We start from the raw sequence: 24,548 nt of genomic DNA, 5'->3' as shown, positions 1-24,548 counted from the left end.
CAAGGCGAACCTAAATCTTTGAATCTGAGATTCATAGGTACTTTGAGGAATTTTAATACGGGTGATTCCTCCTTCATGAATAGGTTCAGGAGGAGCATCAACAACTAGAAGCACACTTTTTCCTACCGCATCATCAAAAGACTTGCCTCCCACACTCTTTCCAACCGCATCCGCAAAAGACCTGCCTCCCACATGCTGTGCGGGCTCCCTGATTGCCTCACCATGGATAGCCTGGTTCTCCTGCTGAGAAACTTCATCATCTCCTTCATCGTCCTCCCCAGCCTCTTGCGCTTTCTCAAACACCCTAGAAAGACCTCCTACCATTCTTTTCCTCCCTCCTCAAAACCAAAATCGGTTCCTCAGATTGCCTACCAACCGTACTCATATGTATCTGTACCTTTTTTTTTTTGGATAGTGGTACTTAATAATTATGGTGATGACTCCTACGTGCCTACGGTAGAAGATTCCTACGTCCCTACGTTATTATACCCTTCTCACATAATAAATATATAGTGGAGGCTTGCACCGATCCTCTTTTATTTTGACCATGTAGGTCGCACATGTGGATCTCATATAGATGATACAATTTTTCTGACCACTCATTGGTGTAGCGTGTAGATAGATTCCTTCTTACACTGTCCTTAATAGGGAACCCTCCCCCCTTTATCACTCAAAAAAATGTGTTTCCCTTCTTACACGGCTTATTCTATTGATAAATTGGGATATGAATATCGACATATTGAGGCCTAAAATCTGCGCAAGATCGACCATAAGGCCCTTATACGATATGACTAAGCGACCTGGCCCGTCTCAAGAATTTGCCACCGGCTTCTTATAGATATGGAAAAACATATAAGAAAGGAATCGTGCATGGCAGGTTCCATTCATCGATTCATCCAATAGGGAGGTGCAGACTTTGTGGTTATTTTGGATGGGCATTTATGCTCATCTGGCAATAGTTGTTGCCGACTGTGCACATGTACGGCCATACATAAAAACTTCTGCCATAACAAATTGAACCTGGTTCACAAGAAGATAAAAAACATCATGAACTCAGGTCCTCTTTTTATCTTTTTTAAAGCTGCAAGCTCTATAGATCCTTGTATTATACTTCAGATTTGTCTTTAATTGGTTACTGATAAATACATAAATAATTTTTTTCATAATCATCCATTATAAATCAACTTAAACTTTAGCAAATCGATGCAACCACAATAGGATATAGTGAGTTTGGCTATTGATACACCACGTTTTACCTATCCAATCCTTGCTTGACATGTGGAACGACTTGGATCATAAGTAACTGGCCCGTGGCCAGAAAAGAGGAGACCACAAATGGAACGGTTATACAGGTCTAGACACGTCAGTAAGGTCAATTGAGAACTTCCATGTGGGTGAAGGGTGATAACCATAATTCACACGCAAGAAGATCGAGGATCCCAAAATCTGAGGAGAGGATCCCCTTTTTGGAAGGGTTTCCTAATCCGAGCATAGGGGGACCACTTAACCAGAAAGGAAAGCCTTCTGGCGGATCCAAGGAGGATCAGAGTCAAGGGATGCGGAAGAGACCTGTATAAATAAGGGTCCTTGCACCCATGTAAATTCATTCTTTGATCAATACAGAAATCAATAAACACTAAAGAGTAGTTTTCATTCTCCATAATTTTTTCTAACCCAGGCTAACTTGAAAGTTGTAGTGTTTGATGATCATTCCTTGAGCATCATTCTTTGTGCAACGGCTACCATCTTACTTAGATCATAACATTATTACATATTACTAGAGCTGCTTTTACAGACCGATAATATACGCGTCATGAAAATATACGTATAGATCAAAGATCATCAACATTTTTTAGAACTCGATCTCATGAAAGAGAGAATACATTCTCCATAACCATAATCTCCATCAATTATCTGATCTAGAGTTGAGCTAATCGGCGGATATCAATTGGATGAGCATCAGAAGGAGATGCAACACTGTATGATCTCCTAGCAATGATCACATTAGCTGCTTCAGTAGGATGAAAAGCATCCCAGAAAATATACTCCTTTCTGTTTGGGCATGGTGTTTGAAGTGGAAGACATGTTATTTGACCATTGTTCCTCCCCACTCCACAACATCCTCTGTTTGTAACCTTAAACCCTGATGATAATCATGATCAATTCAAACAAACAAAAATTAATCTCCCAAGGTCTTATAAAATTATACAACAAATTAAATAGAAAGAATGTGAAGGTGATGAGTTACATTACCATTAGCTGAAGGGTTTTTCAACATGTCATCGAAGATTCCATAGGCATTTATGTAGATAAATTTCGCGCCTTGTAGATTGTTGTTGAAGTCATCAACTAGAGAAATAAGCTTATCATTGAACATACGATTTGCGCTATTGATTTTCTCCACACATGTTTGCCCATTGGGACTATTCTGTGCAAGTTCATTTGGGCTACATCCTATCTGACCTACTCCTATTACTGCTACCTTCCTTGCTCCATAATTGTACAAACTCTGTGTGATTATATATATTAAAAGAAACAACGTTAAGATATATTTAAAAAAAAAAAAATTTAGTGCTAATTAAACTAAATTAAATTAACGGCAAATGATAATCTTGTACTTGCCCTTAATTGTTGGGAGTATTGTTGGATAAGAACATTGGCGAATTGTTCTGGTGTGTACTGACGGCTAGAGGAGTAATACAATGGCATGAAGTAGTTATTAAGGTAGTCATTGCTACCCATTCCAACTGAGTAGATACATTTGCTTAGATGATCTGCTGCTGTGTTCTCATCACCTAATATGTTTACAACTCGATTAACTGCAGTTTGGTAATTCCTTACCTGTCCATTCATACTTATTCGACCACCCTACAAGTTTCAAAATCCAAGACAAACATAATTTGGTTAAAAGATAATAATATTTAACTACATATAACTAAAATTAATCAAATTAATTACCAATTGTTGCCCAGTTTCATCTCTTATTCCAGCAGCTGCAGATGCGAAATTCACTCCTCTTAGTAGGTCTTGGTCACTTGCATTTGTATAGGGATGAATAAAATCGTTGAACCCCAAGAGTTGAGCTGTAATTAACCAATATTTATATCTGATTAGCTAAGGAGTAAGTTTTGTGGAATTTGATGTCCTAAGTTTGTGTTTGGTTACAAATCATCGGCTATTTCGTGGAGTACATAAGCATTGAAGAGCCTAGGAAACCAAACAAAACCAGCTTCCATTGATAACTAACTTCATGGCCCGTGTGGGCTATGATCTACTATGGCCTCCAGTCCGAATCGTTATCCCCTCTAATTTGCTGCCTGCTCCAATTCCTCCAATTTCTCTCACATAGGAGCAGAGATAACCACCCTACCCCCTTGCTCGACCACACTGCCCATGGTGGGGTAGGATGGTCATTTTCACTCCTATGTGAGGAATTGGAGGAAATTGGAGCAGACAGCCAATTGGAGGAGATAATTATTCGATAACAATTCCCATGACCCCTCCTCCGAATTTTTATCCTATGCTGTAACTGCACGGTGCTGTACTGCATCGTGCGGCAGCTGCAGAGGCCATGTGCATCATGTGGGGCCCGTTGTGTCACATGACCTTTGCAGCACCGTGCAATGCAATACAGCACCATGCTGTAACAGGAGAGGATAACGATTCGCCCTCCCCCTCCCTTTGCCTCCTTGGTTCATGCAGCACCATGGACACGCATGTACCAAAAGAGTTAAAGCACTCAAGTTATACTTGCTTACACGCAATCAAGCTAACAGAAACCACCAAAGGATAGTGCAAAGATGGTTAGAAGATGAAGAGGTAGAATGAAATAGTGAAGATTGAGACTGACCAATGATGTCTGCGGTGGTTTTTCCGTTACAGAACCTTCCTGTTGGTCCACCAGGGAAGTCGATTCCATAAGGCATATAATTGGCTCTAGCAACAGAAGCAATGGCGTTGTTGTTGCCATTGTCGACCAGAGAATCTCCAAAGATGAAGTAACAAGGAACTTGAGGCGCTGCTTTGACAAGCCTTAAAATTGCCAATTTCGATGTCCATAACAACATATAAAACACCCATATTTTGCTGATCACTGGAACCATAATAAGCTACCACAAAACTAATTAAAATCCCCAGAAAGAAAGGACGAAATGAAGATTGGTGAAGTAAACAAAGAAAGAAAAGGTGATCAGCAAATAGGTGGTGTGATATGTGTAAGCTTACAGCCCATGTATATATAGGGGTTGGGTTGGGCAACAAGGATGAGAGAGAGAGAGAGAGAGAGAGAGAGAGAGATATGGTGAGATGGGCCATGTTATCGATATGGTGAGATGGGCCATGTTATCGCTTTTACAGTTCAGGTAGTTGGTCGACACAATAATTGCACGCGGGAACAAAACGTGAGGAAATAGTGAGTTGAGCAGAGATGGTTCCAATACCATTTCTAAAAGTTTGAAGCTTTCAAAGTTCCAAATGCTGGCAAACTTGGATTATAAAGGGTGGGACCCTTCACAATAAAGTGAAAGAAACTTCGTTATGCAAGCATCCTCTGTTAAAAGATCTGATCCCCCCCTGCTAGCTAAGATTAGAGCAACTTCATGAAATTAGAGAAACAGCTTGGAAAGTCGTTTGAGTTGTTGTTACAATTGAAACAATCAAGGTATTAAGCTTACATCTTAAAACCAATTCGATCAAAGTGGGGTGACCTCTTGTGATTCTTATACTTGATTGTCCGAGCACCCACAGCCGATGTGGGATTACCTCAATACAAGGAAAACTCGTTACTGCAGTTTTACTTCCCACTCGGGACTCCAGTACTCCACTAATTAATTGATTTCAACGCTCAATTAAAAAACAAATAATATGAAGATCCCAGAGGCCACCGGTTAAAAAGGATGCCACAATTAATCTTTTTCAAGCACTTTGCTTTTCTATGTTACCGATATCCTTTTTTGTTCTTTTTTTTAATTATTAAAATGTAATCACACAAACCACACACCAATCCCAAAAGGTTAACCAACTTTTTTGCCTTTATTTAATTTCCTATTACAATGGAACTTTCTCATGCTTTATGGAAGAAGGATATTCTGTTCTATCTATAATTGGTATCAATCGAATATCTAGGCACTGTATGGCAACGTTCTAAAAAAAAAAAAACGATTCTAGTGTTTTTTTATTTTTTTGGAATAGAAACAGGGTGAAAACTGTATGGTATGTCCAGTTTGTTTTTTTGTTTTTTTGTTTTTTTTTTAACGAAAATCACTTGACAGAACCTCAATATCCACGGGCTTATTAGCTAAATGGAAATTGGCACATACAATACGCCCAGTCGCTTCTCGTGGATTTTCATAACCTTGCTGTGCAAAAATAGGATATGGATTTCAAATGGATGTCTGAGTTATTACATATATCACGATCGATAGGGAAATGGATCGAGTCATCTGCTCCTTTATCCAACAAAAGGTATTTCTATTTTGCATGGTACAATCATTGATCCCGAAAATTACTATAATAAATTAGGTAGGTTGCTAGTATAGTTCCCCATCCACAATTCTGGTATTGTACTGAAAGAGTTTTCCTAGAATATAGGAAGAATACCCGTGCGGGTAGAAAGATAAAGAGTGCAAAAGATTTTTAATGCTTTCTTTATGTACAAAGTAACAAAGATTATGATTAGATTAATGACGGTGGACCTTTTTTCAGTCATTCATTGAATGAGAAATCACTACAAGTGACGAAGATACACGATTTAAATAACGGAAGATTCAATATTTGAAAATTGTATCTAGAATAACTGGAAAAGTGGAAACAAGACCAGATATAGTTTGATCGTTATGAGATAATCTAAAATCTTTGGAAATAGAACCAATCATTAGTTCCCAACCATGGGGCAAGTGGAATCCGATACAGAAATCGGTTAATAAAAGAATAGAAAAAGCTTTTATTGTGTCGCTTAAGTTATATAAGAATTCCTGAAACCAAGAATTCAAAATGACAAGTTTTTCATTGCCCTGAATAGAATAACCACTTAGAATAGCTAAAGACATTATATTTGTCGAGAAGTGCAAAGTAGTCTGGATATGACCCTCATTGTGCATCTTGACCAATTGTATCGTTTCTTTGTGAATTTCTATACGAAGCTTTTGTATATGGGTCTCTGGATATTCCTTTATCATTTCGTCCAAGAGGAATAGTTCTTCAAATTCTATAATTTTTTCTAGAACATTCTTTTCTTGACTATCTTTCAAAGAAGTTTTGGATTGTCTTGTATTCCACCAATTAGTAATCCAAGATTCTAGACTTTTATTAAATGAGAGAGAGATCCACCAGGGTAAAAAGACTATAGATGCAAGATATGGGAGGGGAGTGAATGCTTTCTTTTTTGGCATTTTTAATTTGTGAATCGTTAATGAACCCACCTCATTTATCGACTCTATGCGATATGATATTTTATATCAAGCATAAGTTCTATAACAAGGTATCGAACCTATAGAAATAGAATAAAGATCTCTTTCTCGAATGAAGAATTAATAATATATTATTTCCGAATATCTCAATTGGTCAAATTCCAAGCAATTGTATCCTTTCAAGAAATGCCCGAAAGAATAATGAATATTATTTAGATTTCGAGACGAACGAACTCCCCTTAATTCAAATATTTCAAAAAGTTTCACTGGCTACCCAAAGCACAGGAATAAGTGAGGGAATTTCTTGATGTGATGATGAAATCACACATGGGTCGCAAGGGAAAGCAAGAAATAAATTGGATGCTCATAGTCATAAGAGATCCAATCGTTCAGTCATCACTCGAAGGAGCAAAGCAACAAAGGGGGGATAAAAAGAAAGATCAATTGACAAAAGAGAAATAATTTACAAGATATGATCCATCTGTATTTAACATTTAACGTATCTATTCAAAATATTGAACCTAAAAAGAAAAAGAGGAATTCTGTATTCTGAAATATTCTGATATATGTTATATGTGATGAATCTATATGTGTTAGATTAGACTTGTTACTAGTATGAAGGAATTGAAGTGATTTCCATACGCATAAAAAATCGTTTTGGTGGACAAAAACTACTTCATTTTATGGGTGTTCTATATACATCTGCCTTTGCGCTGAAATGAGCGTTCTGAAGAAACTTCAGTTAAGGTATAAAAAAATAAAAAAATAAAAAAAACAGGATTCTTGAGTTCTTTCCCTCATGCTGAAAAAGCATTCATTATTATTTCAAAATACTTCAATTGGTACGCGCAAGAAATATGCCAATTTAGCAGTTTTCTGTTCAAGTTCTCGTGGAGTCAAATAGGCAGTCACAGTTGAAATTGAGCTATGCACCTCGAAATACCTATGGAAGACAAGAAAAAACACCGTGAGAGGGCCGGAGCTATGTCCGACAAAGACTCTCTCAATTCTTAAGTTAGCTTACGTGCAACTGAAGGGAATAGCAGAGCAATATCACCAGAGTGTGAAGTAGAAATTGTATCTTACCTTACCCTCTGGGGGGTTCTATTTATATTGGTGGCTTGTAGCGTGGATTGGAGAAGAGGATTCTTCTCTGATACGTGTTCTGCTTGAATTAGTAGTTTTCTTTTAGGAGTAGGACTCATTCTTGGAGAGTCTGTTTGAGGCAAGCTTCTTTGTCTAGTAGATCCGATAGGATTCCTTACTTTAATTGGGCACTAGGAGCGTAGATCTTCTGGGTCTCCAAATTGGAGTGTATCTCCTTGTTTTTGGGATTTTAGAAGGTTTCTATATCGAGAAAGTAAGACGAGAGACACGGTGTATTATGTTTTCTATTCTTGTGTCTCCACGTGTCTCATTATGAATGGTTGGAGTATTTAACCCATAAAACCTTGAATAACAAATTTGGAGATTTATGTTTTTCTATCAATCAAGGTTAAGGCTTATAGGATGGTTTTCCCATACTCCTTTTTTTTTTGTTTTTTGGATAGATAGGCCAAGGGCAAGGTTTGTAATCTCAGTTTTAGATTGAGAAAATCACCCGGATCGGATCAGTATCGGCTGAGACCGATCTGATACACCTTTACGGACAAGGGTAAAATGGTAATAAAACAGTATATTGTTATGAAAAAACAAGGATACAGGCGTCTTATTTAGTCAATCCAATACACCGATCTGATCCTGATTCCAAGATTACAAACCGAGCCCAAGGGTCTTTTCCAACTGAGCTAACCCTTGCTGAGTTTGACTAGTTTAGGCAATTGGATTTCGTTTGAACTATTGAAGAGGAAAACAGTAGAGCTGCAGCCGACTTGACAGAGGGCACAACTAAGCACTTGGAAGTCGGAAGTCAAAGGGCAGAGGCAACGTCGGTGATCACCGCCCATGCTTCCTACACCATTACTAACTAACTAATGCACCTGACGGGGGAAGGTGGTAGATGAGGATCCAGTTGACATTTTGACATTTATAGCTTTGGTAGCTACTGACATTAATTGTGCTAAACCGCGTCTGTTTTCTCTGTCAGAAAATGGAGAAAGTTTTCCTGCACAGTACTCAATCCTGCACAGTACTCAATCTTTAGAAAAGGTAATTGGAATCAAGTCTATAAGTCTAATTGCTATCGGCCCTCACTCCCTTAATCCTTGAATACTCTCCAGTGATGGCTCAGTTGATTAAAAGAGCCTGCAGACCAGTAAGATATCCTTTTCAATATAGCTTGATCCTGCATTGACAAACCATTTTTAAGAGCTTCCTTTGAGATAGGAAGATGACCTCACCTCACCTCCTCAATTGAACACATTAATCCCATAACATACCATGTGAGTGTCAGAGGGACAACTGACTTATGAGCTGGATTCTTACCAAAAAAAAAAAATAATAATAATAATAATTAAGAGTTGGAATTAAGGAAAAAAGTTCTGCTGGTCATAAGTCAATCCAATTCGGATGGGCTTTTAGGTTGATAAAAATAAAGGTATTTTACATGTACCTCCCTATAGTTTGGTTCAATTACAAGCAACCCCCGTTGTTTGAAAACTTACATGGACTTACCCTAGTCTATGATGGGGCTTACAAGTAACCCCAGTCCGTTAAGTTGAAACCGTTAGTTGAAGCAAAATATTCATAAATGGCCACGTTCACAAACCCATCTCCTCTACCTTCCATCGTTCCAACCTCATCTTCCATCTCAGCTCTTTTTCTCCGACGATCCAGTGATCTGCGAGGAGCTCCACTCTCCAATCCGGCGATAAAACTGTTCACCCACTGAAATGGGTTCGATGATGGCGTGCATAGATGGGTTCTCTAAAGAAACAACTACAGTTGCCAAATGTGGGATTTAGCTCTATCCCTCGATCATCGAACCCATTTCAGCTCAAGCTCTAGAAATGTACTCCCATAGGAAGGGTAAAGACATTGGTTTTATTCAATCCAATGGTTTAGATTTGCCCATAGTCAAGGCATGTAGCAAAATCCTAGTGATGGAATTACAGTTCTATATGTTTGGGCTTGCATCGTTGTTGCTGCAAATAGGATCGTATCACAAACAAGATTTTACTTACGTCAATCTAGAATTGACAGATTCTAATTTGGAAGTGTGATCAGAGGAATGAATTCAGATCATCATGAGAATTGAGGAAAATTCTTGGTTTTGTATCTAGAAATTATAGGATCTACTGCACGAGGTCCATGGACTGGGCCCACACACACCAAGTCAAGCCCAGGACACCCGTAATGTTATTAACAAGTCCTAAGAATGACACTCTCAAGAGATGCGTGGGGTCAAGGTCCAAAGTTGAGCGGTCTCCCTATAAGTATTCAAGACCAATGCTCAGAACTCCAGATGGCTCTTAAGGAAAGCCCGAGCCAGCTACTGAGGTCAAGCGAAATGGGAGAGTTTTCCCACTAACAGCTAGACTACAAGATGTGTTCTTTGAAGAGTTTCTCACCGACTGCTAGATTACGCAAAATGAGATTTCTTCTAACAATGTTGAATGACTAAATTGATTAATAGGTTCATGCATCAATAATGCAATGTGCGGATGGTAATTATGTAATAAGGTACTTAAGGTAATTAAGGTACTTGCCACAGTGAGATTTATCTTAATGTCATGCTAGTAATGTAAGGAGAACAATGCATGCACATATTAATGCTAATTTTTGGAAGGGTAAAAGTAATGGGCAGAAGGGAATTGCTCTAATCTCCTGAAAATCAATTTGTTCCCCCAAACAATTTGGTGGATTGGGCCTTCGATCCTCACAAACCCATAACAAAGCCCTATTAATGAAGATGGGGTGGAGGATTTTGACCGAATCTGATCCACTGTGGATACAAACCCTGAAAGCAAAATACGTTCCCAATACTTCACTACTTACCTGCACAACCCTCATAAAGAAAAATGCTTCTTGGGTCTGGAAGGGAATCTGTTCCATCATAAAGGACTTACGCCAATATAGTTGCTGGAAAATCAGTGATGGGAAGCAAACCCTCATTTGGGATTCCCCGTGGATATCTACCTTGCCTTGCCCCTACATTCCTGATTCCATTACCCCCCACCCATCCTATAAAATGGTGGCAGATCTCATAATCAATCAAACTTGGAATCAACCCCTAATTTACTCCATCTTCCCTCCACCAATTGCCCGTGCTATCATCAAAATTCCACTCCCTCTCCAACCACACCTAAACTTTCTTATCACTACACACAATAAATCAGGAAAGTTCACAACCAAATCGGTAGCACAATTCCTCAATCGGCATGCCCCTGAGGATACTGTAATTGGAGAAGCATCTGGAATCTGAAATTACACCCAAAATTCAAGTTATTCGGTTGGAGAGTTCTTAAAAATGGAATACCCACAAAACAAAGACTCATGCAGTTTTGTAACACTGACTCACGTTGTCCTCTGTGTAAACAAGGCGATGAGACAGAGTGGCACTGGCTCTTTTCTTGTGACTTCTCAAAAAGAATTTGGGCCGCAAGATCCCTAGGCCTACGGACTGATTGTCTCCAAGCTATAGACCTTAAATCTCTTCTCCATTCCTTTATTGTCAGTAAGGAATATTCCAAGATTCAGAAACTATGTGTCCTTAGAGTGGTATGCAGCACAGGATACTTCCTATGGCAAGCAAGGGATCAAATATTTTTTCAAGGAATAAAAGTACATCCCCTCACCGTCATCAATAACATAAATAAATGAGAAAGGGAACTTCAGATTTTTTGAAGCAACCAGGATAGTAAAGATAATAATACTAATATTAGCACAAGCCCACCAACCCTAGAATTTTACGTCAAGATAACATCAGAGTCGGATTGTGTTATTATCACAAATGGTAGCCATGATGACACTGCAAGAATCGGGGGTTGGGCAACAACAACTTTTTCTAATCATAAACTCATTTCTAAAACTGTTAATTTTGGATGCACGGGATCAGCATAGGAAGCAGAAGCAAGAGGAATCGAACAAGGAATCCAATGTGCAATTCCACTGGGAAGCAGGAGAATAGAAGTCTGGACGGACTCACTCAACATGGTGCAATGGTTATCAGACATGGAGAAGCACCCCTGGCCGTGGCAGCTCTTTACTACTTTATTTAATAATAAAACTCTGCTTTTGAAATTTGATAAAGTTTGTATCCTTAAAAAACCTAGGCATGTGATAACTATTGCACATCAGCTTGCACATATAGCAAGGACTCAATTTTTGTAAGGAAATGTAACTAAAGACATTTCTACCTTCTATTAATAAATTTTCTTCTTCATCAAAAAAAAAAAAAAAAAAAACAATGCATGCACAGACTTTGTGAATTAGGTAAGGTACCTACCACAATGCCATATGATGTCTCTATATTCTCTATAATCATGGTGAAGCACTTCTTTGGGACTTACTATCCTGTTGTGACTGCTTGGGAGATGACCTATAGATACAACACACGTACTTCGGTCTACGATTCGGACAAATTTTGGAATTATGTCCCAGTTCTTCGTAGGCGAAACAATGAATGTTCGGCCCAGACAGCTGAGGTGCAGCTGTGAATTGTGTCGATTGACTAGGTTGGTTTGCATCCCATCTATTAAAGCGCATCAGAGTTGAATCAATATAGGGTCCTCTGAAAGTTTTACTAGGTTTCCCGACTCTTGTGAGGTCATAGGTCTCTTCCTAGACCCTTGTTGTGCTATGCCATCATCCTCTTGTCCGTCTTCCACAGACTTATCGCATACAGGTGGTGTATCAAACACAAAAGAAGTCCTCGGTATAGCATGTGCCAGCTGCACAGCATGAAACTGTGCATTCATAGCTAGGTCAGGGATGACCACTGCTCATCGGGTTCTGCCTCTGGGTGGTATTGGGGCTACTACTGGCGCGGTCCCCTGGTAACAATTGAGGTTTCACTGTGGTGATAACATAAGTGATCCACGGTGTCTCCCGAGTTGTTATAGTAGCATATACTTTTGACTTAGAACTATTTGTTAGGTGAAAAATTTACTAACATTTACATGCATCATTGACTATATGTGAACTGCTTGTCTATGCATTCCCCATCCCCTCACAGAATTAGTGGAGCTAACCCCCTTTGTGCACAGTCTTTGAACTACTACTATTGTTGTTGTTGCATTGCAGCAATTATATTGCTCATTGTAAGTACCGTGGTCCTCACCGTGATGAGGCCTCTGCAGTCTTATTAGTTATCGGGGGTATTAACATGGGTAATATTGTCAATATTTAAGAATGATATCAGGGGATTGGGATCATGCATAATATACTAAAATAATGTGAAGTCGCCACCTAGGGTTAGGGCCTAGGACCCATTAGGTGTAGCCTATATCTGTTGAGAACAGCATCTGACTACGTGACTCCATATGGTCTGACCAGAGGCTTTGGGTAAGAGGTCAGATTATGAGTGTGGGAAGGTGTTAGGCACCCACCTCACCCGGCCGAAGCCGATCTCTCTGTAATAGATGCTACATAATGACGAATATTCTCTCTCTCTTATTACGGGGATGGGATATTATGAACTATATTAAATCTATGACATATGCAATAAAACAACAAATGCGAGAAGACTACGCGGGATAGATAAAAATGCAGTAATTATACCTGTACGGATGTAATCCCTTGGCTCAGGAGAGATGGACGAATGGATCGACGCTGATTCCTTTTGGGCAGAACAACAACTTTCTCGGATGACTTGGTTAGTGGATAAATAGGCAGAATGACGTCTGTAATAAAGGGATTTCGATTGTTATCCGTTCATCAACGAGACAACAATGCTTAAGAGCAAAATCGCTCTATGCTCGGATGAATAATCGAGGGATCTATCCACGCCGAAGAACCTTCATTTGCCCACCCACTTTGTAAGAGAAAGGGATGGAAAGAGGGTGAAAAGGGAGAGATGGGGGCTTGGAATGCATATGGGGGGTCCTTAGCCCAGAAAACCATAAGAAATGGGGGAGGGGGACCCTCTCCCTTTGGCCGGATAAGTCTTCCACGGCGCTGTGGGGGACTTTTTCACGGTGCCGTGGGTGACATCAGCATGCTAATGTCACACCCCCTCATGGTACCTTGGAAAAAGTGCATAGGTGCTGTGGTGGGCCCCACGGTGCCGTGGAAAAGTCCACTGCACCTTAGGAGCGCAGTGCCCCTTTTTCCCTTGTTTTTGGGCCTGAAATGAGCTTTTTTTGGGTTCAGAATGGTTCTTAGGCTTATGGGTCAGGTATTTTGGGGTTCAGGAAGAGGGGAAGTGCGTCACTCATCGTCCATGTCCCGTTGTCATCATTGCCAAAGGGGGTGACAAAATCCGGTGGCTACAGTTTGCCCCTCTTTGGCTGAGGCCTATGCCAACGGTCGAAGGGTAAAGTCAAAAGACCAACTAATTTTGTCACCAAGAGCATGTACTGTTGACGCTTTGCTCAAAGGCGACAGAGTTGCTAAAAATAAATGATTAATCACGAAGAAATCTTTCGATAAGCCCCGAAAGAAAATCTTGGAAAGAACCAAATCTTTATTATGTGAGCATTGCTCGACCATGTTTAAGGGTGATAAGGCACCACTCGAACGAGGATTAAGTTTGAGGGTGATAAGGCACCGCTGGACCGAGAATCAGGTTTGAGGGTGATAAGGCACCACTAGACCGAAAACCAAGTTTTGGGGATTTCACTGGGGATAAAGTTTTGAGGGTAATAAGGCACCGCTCGATCGGGAATCAAGTTTTGGCAACTCCATTGGGGATCATATTAGACGCACTTCCCATGGTGGGATGAAAATCATATTAGATGCACTTCCTTGGGGATATGGATGAATGATTGTTCCACAGTGGAATTGCTGAATAAAAATGTTGACTTGTACGCAAGTACAAGGGAAAGTCAGATAATGGATCAATCTTGTAAAGAAGACCACTGGGGATGCGGAACTGTATGTGACTCTGGAAAGATCAACTGATCATGAGTGCAGAAGTGATTAAGACCTCGGCCAAACCGTACATGGGGCCCCATGATTCGGTTTGCATGTGGCCTTAACAGTAATCAGATAATCCATTCGCACGTGAGTGCAGAAATGATTGAAGAGATGGTCAAATCGTACGAGGATTTGATAGAACTGAATAATCAGAGACCAAACCAATTCTGCCATGATTGGATGAATAGGTTGCAACTGAAATAAGAATTTGAATGGTACATGATTAGGACAGTGGTCATACAATCCTATGAATGCGTAGCCATGATGCAAATGGAAAAGCAATCCAAAATGTATACCATTAGAGGCCAAATGGTCCATGGGTACCATGATGATGGAAATAGGACAGTTCATGAGTGAAAAATGTAGTCTGATGCGCACGGATTCGTGCTGGCAGGTACAATTTATCATTTCTTATTATATATATATATATATTTTTTTTAAGTCCACGGCGCCGTGTGGGAGTCCACATGGCATCGTGGATGGGCGGCACCGTTCTGGCACGGCTCTGTGTTCACGGCATTGTGCCAAGTTTCACGGCTCTGTGGGGAATCTCACATGGCGCCGTGGATGCGATGGATCTCTTTATAAATAGAGGGTCCCCCTCTCATTTCTTCACTCTCATTTTTGCTGCCAGGCTCTGCCATTTTTGCTTTTGCCTTCCCATTTTCGACCTTAGTCCCATCATGTCCTTCCGCAGACGTGCCCGGCAGCCCTTGAAGGGCCCACTTCTTGGTACCACTGGCAGGGATGCTCGTGCTACTTGGTACCCTTCGGGGGTTACATTGACCGACACTGCCCGCCACGGCTGCTGCTCCATCTGGGGCCAGGTCAGTCATCCTACTTTTGCTTTAATTTTTGCATGCAGTTTATTTATTATTATAAAAACCTTTAGACACTGACTTAGGGTCCGCAAATTGAGGTGAGACCATTAGGTACTTCCCTAAGTGTCTCTTGATGCGTAAATTGATGCGATGCCCTTAGACACCATCTTAGGCACCCAGTGACACACAAATCAAGGCAAGGCCATTAGACACTACCCTAAGTGTCTTTTGGCATGCAAATCGAGGCAATGCCCCTAGATACCACCTTAGGCACCCAGTGACACACAAATCAAGGCGAGGCCATTAGACACTACCCTAAGTGTCTTTTGGCATGCAAATCTAGGCAATGCCCCTAGATACCACCTTAGGCACCCAGTGACACGTAAATCAAGGCAAGGCCATTAGACACTACCCAAGTGTCTTTTGGCATGCAAATCAAGGCAATGCCCCTAGATACCACCTTAGGCACCCAGTAACAAGCAAATCAAGGCAAGGCCATTAGACACTACCCTAAGTGTCTTTTGGCATGTAAATCGAGGCAATGCCCCTAGATACCACCTTAGGCACCCAGTGACACGTAAATCAAGGCAAGGCTATTAGACACTACCCTAAGTGTCTTTTGGCATGCAAATCGAGGCAATGCCCCTAGATACCACCTTAGGCACCCAGGGACATGCAAATCAAGGCAAAGCCATTAGACACTACCCTAAGTGTCTTTTGGCATGCAAATCGAGGTAATACCCCTAGATACCACCTTAGGCACCCAGTGACACGTAAATCAAGGCGAGGCCATTAGACACTACCCTAAGTGTCTTTTGGCATGCAAATCGAGGCAATGCCCCTAGATACCACCTTAAATATCCCGTGACACACAAATCTTTCTTTCTTCGTTATTATTTTCATTGTTCAGCTTTCATTACTTATTGATTATTGCCTAAGCTATCTTGACTAAGTATTTATCTTGTTTTTCTTTGTAGGGCAAATCCCTTCCTTCGCCCAAGAAGTATTGTGGCCTGGAGGGTGTTTCAGAGTGGTACAGAGCACTTTGCCCAATGGTGCGGGCCACAGTGAGTCAGGCCGGGCTGGGGCATATCACTGCGTCTTCTACCCGAGAGCTGGACAGCCCGACAGTGAGGGCTCTGATAGAGAGGTGGTGGCCGAGCACCCACACTTTCCACCTTCCTCTGGGTGAGGTGATGGTCACTCTTCTGGATTTCTATATGATTACCGGGCTTCCCTTTGGAGGGGTGCCCGTGACTCTGACCCCGGAGGAGAGGTTCGTGGCTTCGACGGAGCCAACAGAGCGCCTGGAGTATTACAGGTAGTATTTGGGGATCGAGGTCACCAAGAGGGAGATACCTGCGGTAGCCCTGAGGAGCGCTTGGGGCGAAAGAGTAGTGACGGATGAGTCACCGTCCGAGCTGCTCCACCAGCAGGCTAGATGCTTCCTCCTCTACCTGTTGGCGAAGGTCGTGTTTAGCGACATGATCGGGACAGTAAAGGTTGATGCCGCATACGACCAATTTTTCCAGGACTTCGATCTAGCCATGAGCTACAATTGGGGTGGTTCGGCGTATGCCCATTTCCTCTATATGATGGATTTTTTGGTTGTGGGGTCATCGAACCTCATCGGATGCTGCTATGTCCTCTGGGTAAGCTTTCTCACCTTTGCTTCTCATTTTGTTTTATTTTATTTTATTTTATTATCTGAACTAACTCACATTTGTTTATCGTAGACATGGATTTATGAGATCCTCTGGTTTCGGGTCCCCACTTTTCGATTTGGGGATGATCCTAGGACCACATTCCTTAGGTCCACGTGATGGCGTAGGACCCACCTTCTCAGGAGTGGCCGCCATAAGGACCTTGAGTCCATTCGCGACCTCCTGAACGAGTTACTGCTCAATGAGGCATATCTAAACTTATCTCTATTTTTATTTATTTATTTTCTTCTTTTTCTTTTATTTCAAATGTGATGACCTACCTTCACTTGACAGGCTTCTCTTCGCCCTTATTTGGGGGAGATTATTGTGGAACCGAACCTATTTGCTAGGGCCTCGGCTCTCTCCTCCTACCGGATCCTCTTTGAGGGTCCGTGGGGGTTCTCCTTCTATTTAGGAGAGCGAGTGTCCCTGCTACAGTGGTCCGAGGCTCGATTGGTCCCCTGTCCTCCCCCTGCTCGAGTCCATGAGCCATCTTTGATGGACCGAGAGGAGATTGAGCACTAGAGGGCGGGCGAGGCCGGGATTAGGTTGGTGTTGGTCGACACAGACTACACCACCTTTCTTTATCGGGAGACGGTTTGCTTCCCCCTTACTCCAGAGGGGCCTCGGGTATGATTTCCCTTCTCTTTCTCTCTTTTGATTATTCTTCCTTTCAGATTACTAGACTAACTCTTGTCTTTCCCTACCTCTCCTTTGACAGTTCCCGGATCGCCCCTTGTGCCCGGGGGTCTTTGGTGGCAGGAGCTCATCCCGAGCTTCTCGAGCAGTGGAGGTGGAGTCGGGGGCTGGGCCTTCTGGCGGGGTCCTGACTTTATAGATCGCGGGTCTCGATGATCACATCCTGGGATATTGCCCGTGGTTCATCCGCCATCTCGAGCCTGGGAGGGTTGAGGTTGCCCTACGACCTCCCCGTTCTGAGGACGAGGATCTAGGCCTTCCTCTTCCTTATGATGGGGTAAGCAGACTTGACTTCTTCCCCCCCCCCCTTATTTTTTCTTTTGTTCCATTTATTTATTCCAATGTTTTGCTGACACTATTGGTGCTCTCTGTTCCTAGGTGGATGCGAGTCGATACGTCGATATGAGGCGTATGTTGGCGAGCCTTGACGAGATCATCATGACTCGCGTAGAGGCGACCCAACAGTTGGTACGGCTTCCCCTATTTTTTTTTTATTATTATATTTTCCTCTTGATGTTTAACTCTTTGGTTTCTTTTGTAGAGGACCGAGCTCGACCATTATTGGAGAGAGAACGAGAGGTTGAGGCTCGCGAACGAGTGACTGCAGATCGATCTGGCTCGGGTGGAGGTAGAGAGAGATGCTTTGAGGATGTCTCAGAGTGGTGAGGGGGGAGGCTTGGATGTCAAGGATTATTTCCCCAAGGAGTGATTCTTCCTCCTCTCTCTCTTTTTTTTTTTTTTGTTGCTTTGGTAACATTGTCACAATTATGTATTTTTTTGTTTTTTGTTTATTCCTTGTACAGGTACTATTATGATTATTTGTATATACACACATTTATTTATTTATTTTTTTTGTATTTGCAAGCAAGTTGTTTATACATTATTGTATAAATTCATTGTATATTTCCTTCTCTGTGAATGCCCGCATGACTCAATCCCTTTCTTTAGAAGCAAAAATTCCATTGATAGGTGATTCCATTACATGAAAAAAAAAGGAATATTGGATTGATATCACTTATTTACAACATTTTCTCCATGCCTGGGATAACAGAATCACCACTTCTTAAGTCAACATCTTTGGGGCTCTAAATTTCTTCGGCTGAGGCTGTTCTTGCTTTGGGAAACCAAGGAAGGAATATAAAAACAAGTGTGAGTCAAACCCATGAATCTCACATGATTGCTTCCAGGTGCTTCTGGCTCTTCAGCCTTCATCCAAGGGTAATTCCATTGGATTTCATGAACATCTCCTTTTTCTAAATACTCCTTCTAATTTTGGATCTTGTGGAATTCTGGCTTTTCTCTTTTCGTTTGATAGTGTATGGGTCGGAGATGAGGGCATGGAATTGGTGCTACCAACTTCAGTTTTTCCATCAACCACATTTGGAACACTGCCGGAGATCCACGAAAGAAGTCTGTTCCATGTTTCTGAGACTGACTCATGACATCAAACCCTTTGAAAGTCTCTGCCAAAATGGTGGGGACAATGTCGCATCCTTCTTCAACCTGTTTAACTACTTCTGCCATTATTGGGGACATGCCTTTTCCTAGAGCTGTTAACAGGTACTTCCCAATCATACAAAATAAGTACGCCCATTTTCTGCATCGGATCTGACCTTCTTCTGCAAGCTTCTTGTTGTTGAAGATCTTCGCAATTTTTAACGCATCCACCTTGTCATAATTGAGAATCTGCTTTACCTCCTTCTTACTCATGATGAAGAAATCTTCCAGCCTTTTGAAAATTTGTTCTTTCTACATGATTGGGAGAAACAATTTTCCTCGAGGGGGTGCTAACATACAAGCTCAAAATTCTTCAATGGTTGGAGCCAATCGGACTTTTCCAAAATGAAATACGTGTAACTGGGGATTCCAACATTTTGATACTTCTCTAAGTAAGTCATGATGAAGCTTGAAATAACCAATCCTTCCCAATACTGTTAGATGGAGATCATCTAGAAGTGTGGGCTCATCTACATTCATCCGGAGAGTCCACTGGCGCAACTGTTCGTCCATCCCTTCTTTCTTTGCCTGTATCAAGAGCAGATTAGCACTTTGTGACATAGAATGAATAAATCCTTTGTTAATAACCAGCTCTAGATGGCCCTATACCTAAACTAAGTCCAGGAAAATGGATTAAAGGCCAAATGGCGAGATTTACCCGTATTTGCAGGGGATGCCGACTGGCAGGATTGTGGAAGTAAACTAACACAATGCCCTCTCTTTTTTTTTTGTTCTTACTATTTTCTTTTTTTTGTTTGGACCGCACTCGAATATATCGAGTTGCCTATGTATCCCTTGGGAGGAATCAGGTCGAACGTAGTTCAAGTTACTTTAAATAACTTAGACAAAATACTACTTTAGCTGGTCCATGTTGACCAATCCCCGAAGATCTTCTCCGTCAAGGTCAGAGAGTTGGACTGCCTGTCCTGGCAATATGGTCTTGACTTTGAAAGGTCTACTCCAATTGGGTCAGAATTTTCCTCTTGGGCCGTGAATCGAAGCCCACTGCTCTCTAAGGACCAAATCTCCTTCTTCAATGCTTCGAGTGCGTACACCCTTATTAAATGCCCTAGCCATTCTTTGTTGGTATTTCTTGAGATTGTCCATGGCCTTCATCCTTTTCTCATCCAAGAGATTGAGCTCTTCATATCTGGCCCTTACCCATTCTCCTTCTGGTAATTGACTATCGAGTAAAACTCGAAGGAAAGGGACTTGAATTTCTATGGGTAATATAGCCTCCATTCCGTACACCAAAGAGTATGGGGTTGCCCCAGTAGAGGTTCGAATGGATGTCCGATATGCCCATAAGGCCAAGGGGAGTTTCTCTACCCAGTCATTGTGTGTATCTGCCATCTTTTGTAGTATGACCTTCATATTTTTGTTGGCTGCTTCTACTGCCCCATTAGTCTGTGGACGGTAAGTAGTAGACTTATGCCTCTTAATGCCAAATTGGTTACAGAGTTCCTCCACTTTTCCTCAAAAATGCAAGCCTTGATCTGAAATCAATTGTTGAGGTACACCGTATCTACAGATGATGTTCTCTTTTATGAACTTCGCCACTTTAGCGGAAGTCAAGACCGTGTAAGATTGAGCCTCTACCCATTTTGTGAAGTAGTCGATGGCGACTAGCACGAATTGATGGCCATTAGAAGCTTTTGGGGTTATCTTGCCAACTACATCAATCCCCCAAGTAGAAAATGGCCAAGGGGCGTTTAATGAGTGCAACTCTATTGGAGGAATATGAATAATATTGGTAAATATCTGGCATTTATGGCATCGCCTCATGAAGAGAGCACACTCAACTTCCATTGTTGCCCAATAATATCCCATTCTAAGAATCTTCTTGGCCAGCATCTTTGCGTTCATGTGTGGCCCACATATTCCTTGATGGATTTCTTCCATAATGGTTTGAGCCTGATCCTCATCTACGCATAACAACTGGATGCCATCATAAGACCTTTTGTATAGTAAGTTTCCTTGGAGGATGAATTGAGTAGCGTATTTTCGTAAGTGCCTTTTTTCTCTTTCTGAGAAATGTTTAGGGTACCTCCTTTCTTTGATGTAGTCAATCACTGGAGCGTACCAAGGCCTTCCATCCTCGGTGAGCGCATTGACTGGCTCTCTATATGCTGGGTTGGTCCTTCTTTCTATCAGAAAAGGCCGGATCCTATCTTGTGCTTCATATTCCACCATGGATGCCAGGGTGGCCAAGGCATCGGCAAAGCAATTGCTATCTCTGGGCAGGTATTCGAATGATATTTCTTTGAAGCATCGAGTCACCTGCTCCAAATAAACTTGGTAGGGCTTTAACTTTTCATCCTTAGTCTTCCACTTTCCTTGTGTTTGACAGATCACAAAAGAGGAGTCTCCATAAACTTTAATCTTATCCACCCCTATAGACAAAGCCATTTTTAACCCAATAACACAAGCTTCATACTCTGCTATGTTATTGGTGCAACTGAATTCCAACCGGAATGCCATCGGCAAGTAGAAATCCTCTGGGGTTCTCAGTAATACCCCAGCGCCAAACCCCTTTTGATTTATGGCTCCATCGAAATACAGCTGCCGCCCTTCATTTGGTTCTGCTTCTATGGAGTGCAAATCTTCATCTGGGAAAGAGTCCTCTGTTGGTGGGGGATCAACTTCTGCAGGGAATGCTGCCAAGTGGTCGAAGATTGCTCGCCCTTTCATAGATTTTTTATTGATATAAATTATGTCAAATTCTAATAATAGCAACAACCACCTAGCCATCTTCTCAGTTAATGCCGGTTTCTCGAAAAGGTATTTGATTGGATCCATTCGCGAGATCAATTTGACTGGATGTGATATCATGTAATGCCTTAGACGCTTAACCACCCAAACCAAGGACGTGCATGTCTTCTCCATAGGAATATAGCGAGTTTCATATTCTAGCAATTTCCTGCTTACGTAGTAGATCGCGTGCTCTTCTCCACCCGTCTTGCCGACTTGGGCCATCATTGATCCAATCGCCGTCTCTCCTATTGACAAATATAGGAGCAAAGGTTCACCGAACACTAGAGGGACGAGTATAGGAGGAGAAAGCAAATACTCTTTGATTTTCATAAAGGCATCTTGGCATTTCCCATTCCACTCTTTCGGCTCTTTCTTCTTTAAAAGTTTGAAGATAGGTTCACAAGTGGACGTTAGCCAAGATATGAACCTACTGATGCATTGGATGCGGCCTAAAAACCCTCGTACCTCTTTTTCCATTCTGGGTGGTGGCATTTCTGTGATGGCTTTTATCTTGTCAGGGTCCACTTCTATCCCTCTTTCGCTAACAAGGAAACCCAACAACTTTTCAGCCCTTGCCCCAAATACACACTTTTGAGGATTTAACCTCAGCTTGTATTCTTTTATTCTTTCAAAGAACTTTCTGAGGGCTGCAAAATGGCCTTGCCGATCAATGGATTTGACTATCATATCATCGACATACACCTCTACTTCTTTGTGTATCATGTTGTGGAGTATGGCGGTGGCCGCTCTTTGATATGTTGTCCCAGCATTCTTCAATCCAAAAGGCATCACCTTGTAACAAAATGTTCCCCATGGTGTGGTGAAGGTAGTCTTCTCCCTGTCCTTCGAGCATATGCTGATTTGGTTATATCCTGAGAAACCATCCATGAAAGATAGCAGAGCATGGCCTCCCGTATTATCCACCAAAATGTCGATGTGGGGCAGCGGGAAATCGTCCTTAGGATTGACCCTGTTTAGGTCATGGAAGTCCACACACATTCTGACTTTCCCATCTTTCTTAGGAATGGGGACAATATTGGATAACCATTGGGGGTATTGAGTTACTTGGAGGAATCCTGCATTCCACTGCTTGATGACCTCTTCCCTGATCTTCTCACTCCATTTCAGCCGCATCCTCCTTAACTTCTGCTTGACTGGGTGAGCATCCGAATATGTCGGCAATTTTTGTTGTATGATCTTTGGATCGATGCCGGGCATATCCTTGTTAAGACCAGGCGAAGACTTCCTCAAATTCCTTGAGGAGAGAGATCATTTAGGATGTTTCGTCATTATTGAGAGAAGAACCAATTTTGATCATTCGAGGGCACTGGTCGGTCCCTATATTTATGAGATGGGTATCCTCTCAGACGGGTTGAGCTCTTCTTTGCTCCAATTATTTTAACAGGTTACGATGTTCTAGGATATTATCATCATCAAAAGAATAAGACGAAGGAGAAGAAGAAGAAGAAGCATACTTGGAATCAACAATTTCATTAATGATAAGGGGAACAGTACAAACAAACCCAACAGACTGGACATTTCCACTTTCTTTAAGGGACTCAGATACAGACTCAGAGACGGACTCAGACAGGACTATGCTAGAGTTGGTTATAACGTCAGACCCATTAACATGGAGATCTTCCATCATTCTTGCCCAGTTTGCTATGGATCCTTGGAGAGGTTGTATGAGAAGATGTGGTGCTGGTCCTTCTTCTTCTTCCTCGATGATCACTACTACTTCAAACAGCTCGCTGATCCCCTGATCTCCTGTAATTTCCTTCTTGCTTGCCTGATCCAATTCCATGGCCACCCAATCTACTTCGTTTCCAAAGAATATTTCTAGTCTCGGCAGACGTTTGTCCTGCTCTTGATCGAACCATGGTTCCTGATTTCCACAGTAGGGAAAGTCTTCTTCCTCTTTCACGAAGTACCCATTCAGAGTCTTGAAGTATGGAGTACCATTTGCTGCACTGTTTCTCTGTCCTGAGGTATTCTTCTTCAGGTCCCTTGCATTAAACCCTAAACCATGATGATTAGTATTGGCTTGTATTTTCGGGAATGCTGGTATTCCTTGTTGGTTCTTTCCTAACCCCAGTCCTGGGAAGTATTTCATCTTCCTCATAATCTTTATAGAGGCCCTGCTCCATATTACCGAGAATTTCCCTAGACTCAAATCTTCCTCGTTTGCAGAGGCAGTACGAATATGGCCAATTTTAAATCCTCCCAATTGTACCTCCTGTGAGGGTGAATCACCCATTTCTATGTTAGCCAAAGTATGTACCATTTCTGGATCTCCGAAGATGGTAATCACTTTCTGGTCATGTATGAACTTCAACTTCTGATGGCCTCCCAAGCAACATAGTGAAGGATGCTTGAATGTCGATGACTTGGAGGTCTATGGTGAAGCAGGCTGGCTCGATCTTGATACTGGTGGTAAGAATCCCGATTACCTCCCTCCTGGAATTATCGTATGCCCTGATGGTTTGACTGGATGTCCTCATTTTGTCAAGAGGTAAACCCATACATCTTGCAGCTTTGAGAGACATTACATTGAGGGCGGACCCATTGTCTATCAGAACCTGGGGAACCTGATTCTTGTTACATTCCACAGTGATGTAGAGTGCCCTGTTGTGATTCTTCCCTCCTAGGGG

The 24,548-nt window shown here is 41.8% G+C and overlaps 1 protein-coding gene across 1 annotated transcript; it reads right to left on the bottom strand.

Moving 5' to 3' along the window:
* Positions 1 to 1,868: 1,868 nt before the first annotated feature.
* LOC122639270 (GDSL esterase/lipase At5g45670-like) lies at positions 1,869 to 4,192 on the bottom strand. Its single transcript, XM_043832086.1, has 5 exons — positions 3,851 to 4,192; positions 2,959 to 3,083; positions 2,623 to 2,868; positions 2,254 to 2,509; positions 1,869 to 2,143 (listed from the first exon to the last, which is right to left on the bottom strand). The coding sequence occupies exons 1-5, from the start codon at positions 4,101 to 4,103 to the stop codon at positions 1,920 to 1,922; spliced, it is 1,104 nt and encodes a 367-aa protein (XP_043688021.1). The 5' UTR covers positions 4,104 to 4,192; the 3' UTR covers positions 1,869 to 1,919.
* Positions 4,193 to 24,548: the final 20,356 nt, after the last annotated feature.

The sequence above is a fragment of the Telopea speciosissima genome, chromosome 9, assembly GCF_018873765.1.
Source record: "Telopea speciosissima isolate NSW1024214 ecotype Mountain lineage chromosome 9, Tspe_v1, whole genome shotgun sequence".
Lineage (NCBI taxonomy): Eukaryota > Viridiplantae > Streptophyta > Magnoliopsida > Proteales > Proteaceae > Telopea > Telopea speciosissima.
Note: the sequence above shows the minus strand (reverse complement) of the source record. Positions and strands in the feature narration are given on the sequence as shown.

Bases quoted from the DNA above. Each gene is read 5' to 3' on its own strand.
- LOC122639270 (XM_043832086.1), bottom strand. From the start codon at position 4,103: ATGGTTCCAGTGATCAGCAAAATATGGGTGTTTTATATGTTGTTATGG. The intron at 2,869-2,958 runs GTAATTAATTTG...TGAAACTTGTAG, and splicing joins ATGAAACTGGGCAACAATTG to GGTGGTCGAATAAGTATGAA. The intron at 2,144-2,253 runs GTAATGTAACTC...GATTATCATCAG, and splicing joins GAAAAACCCTTCAGCTAATG to GGTTTAAGGTTACAAACAGA.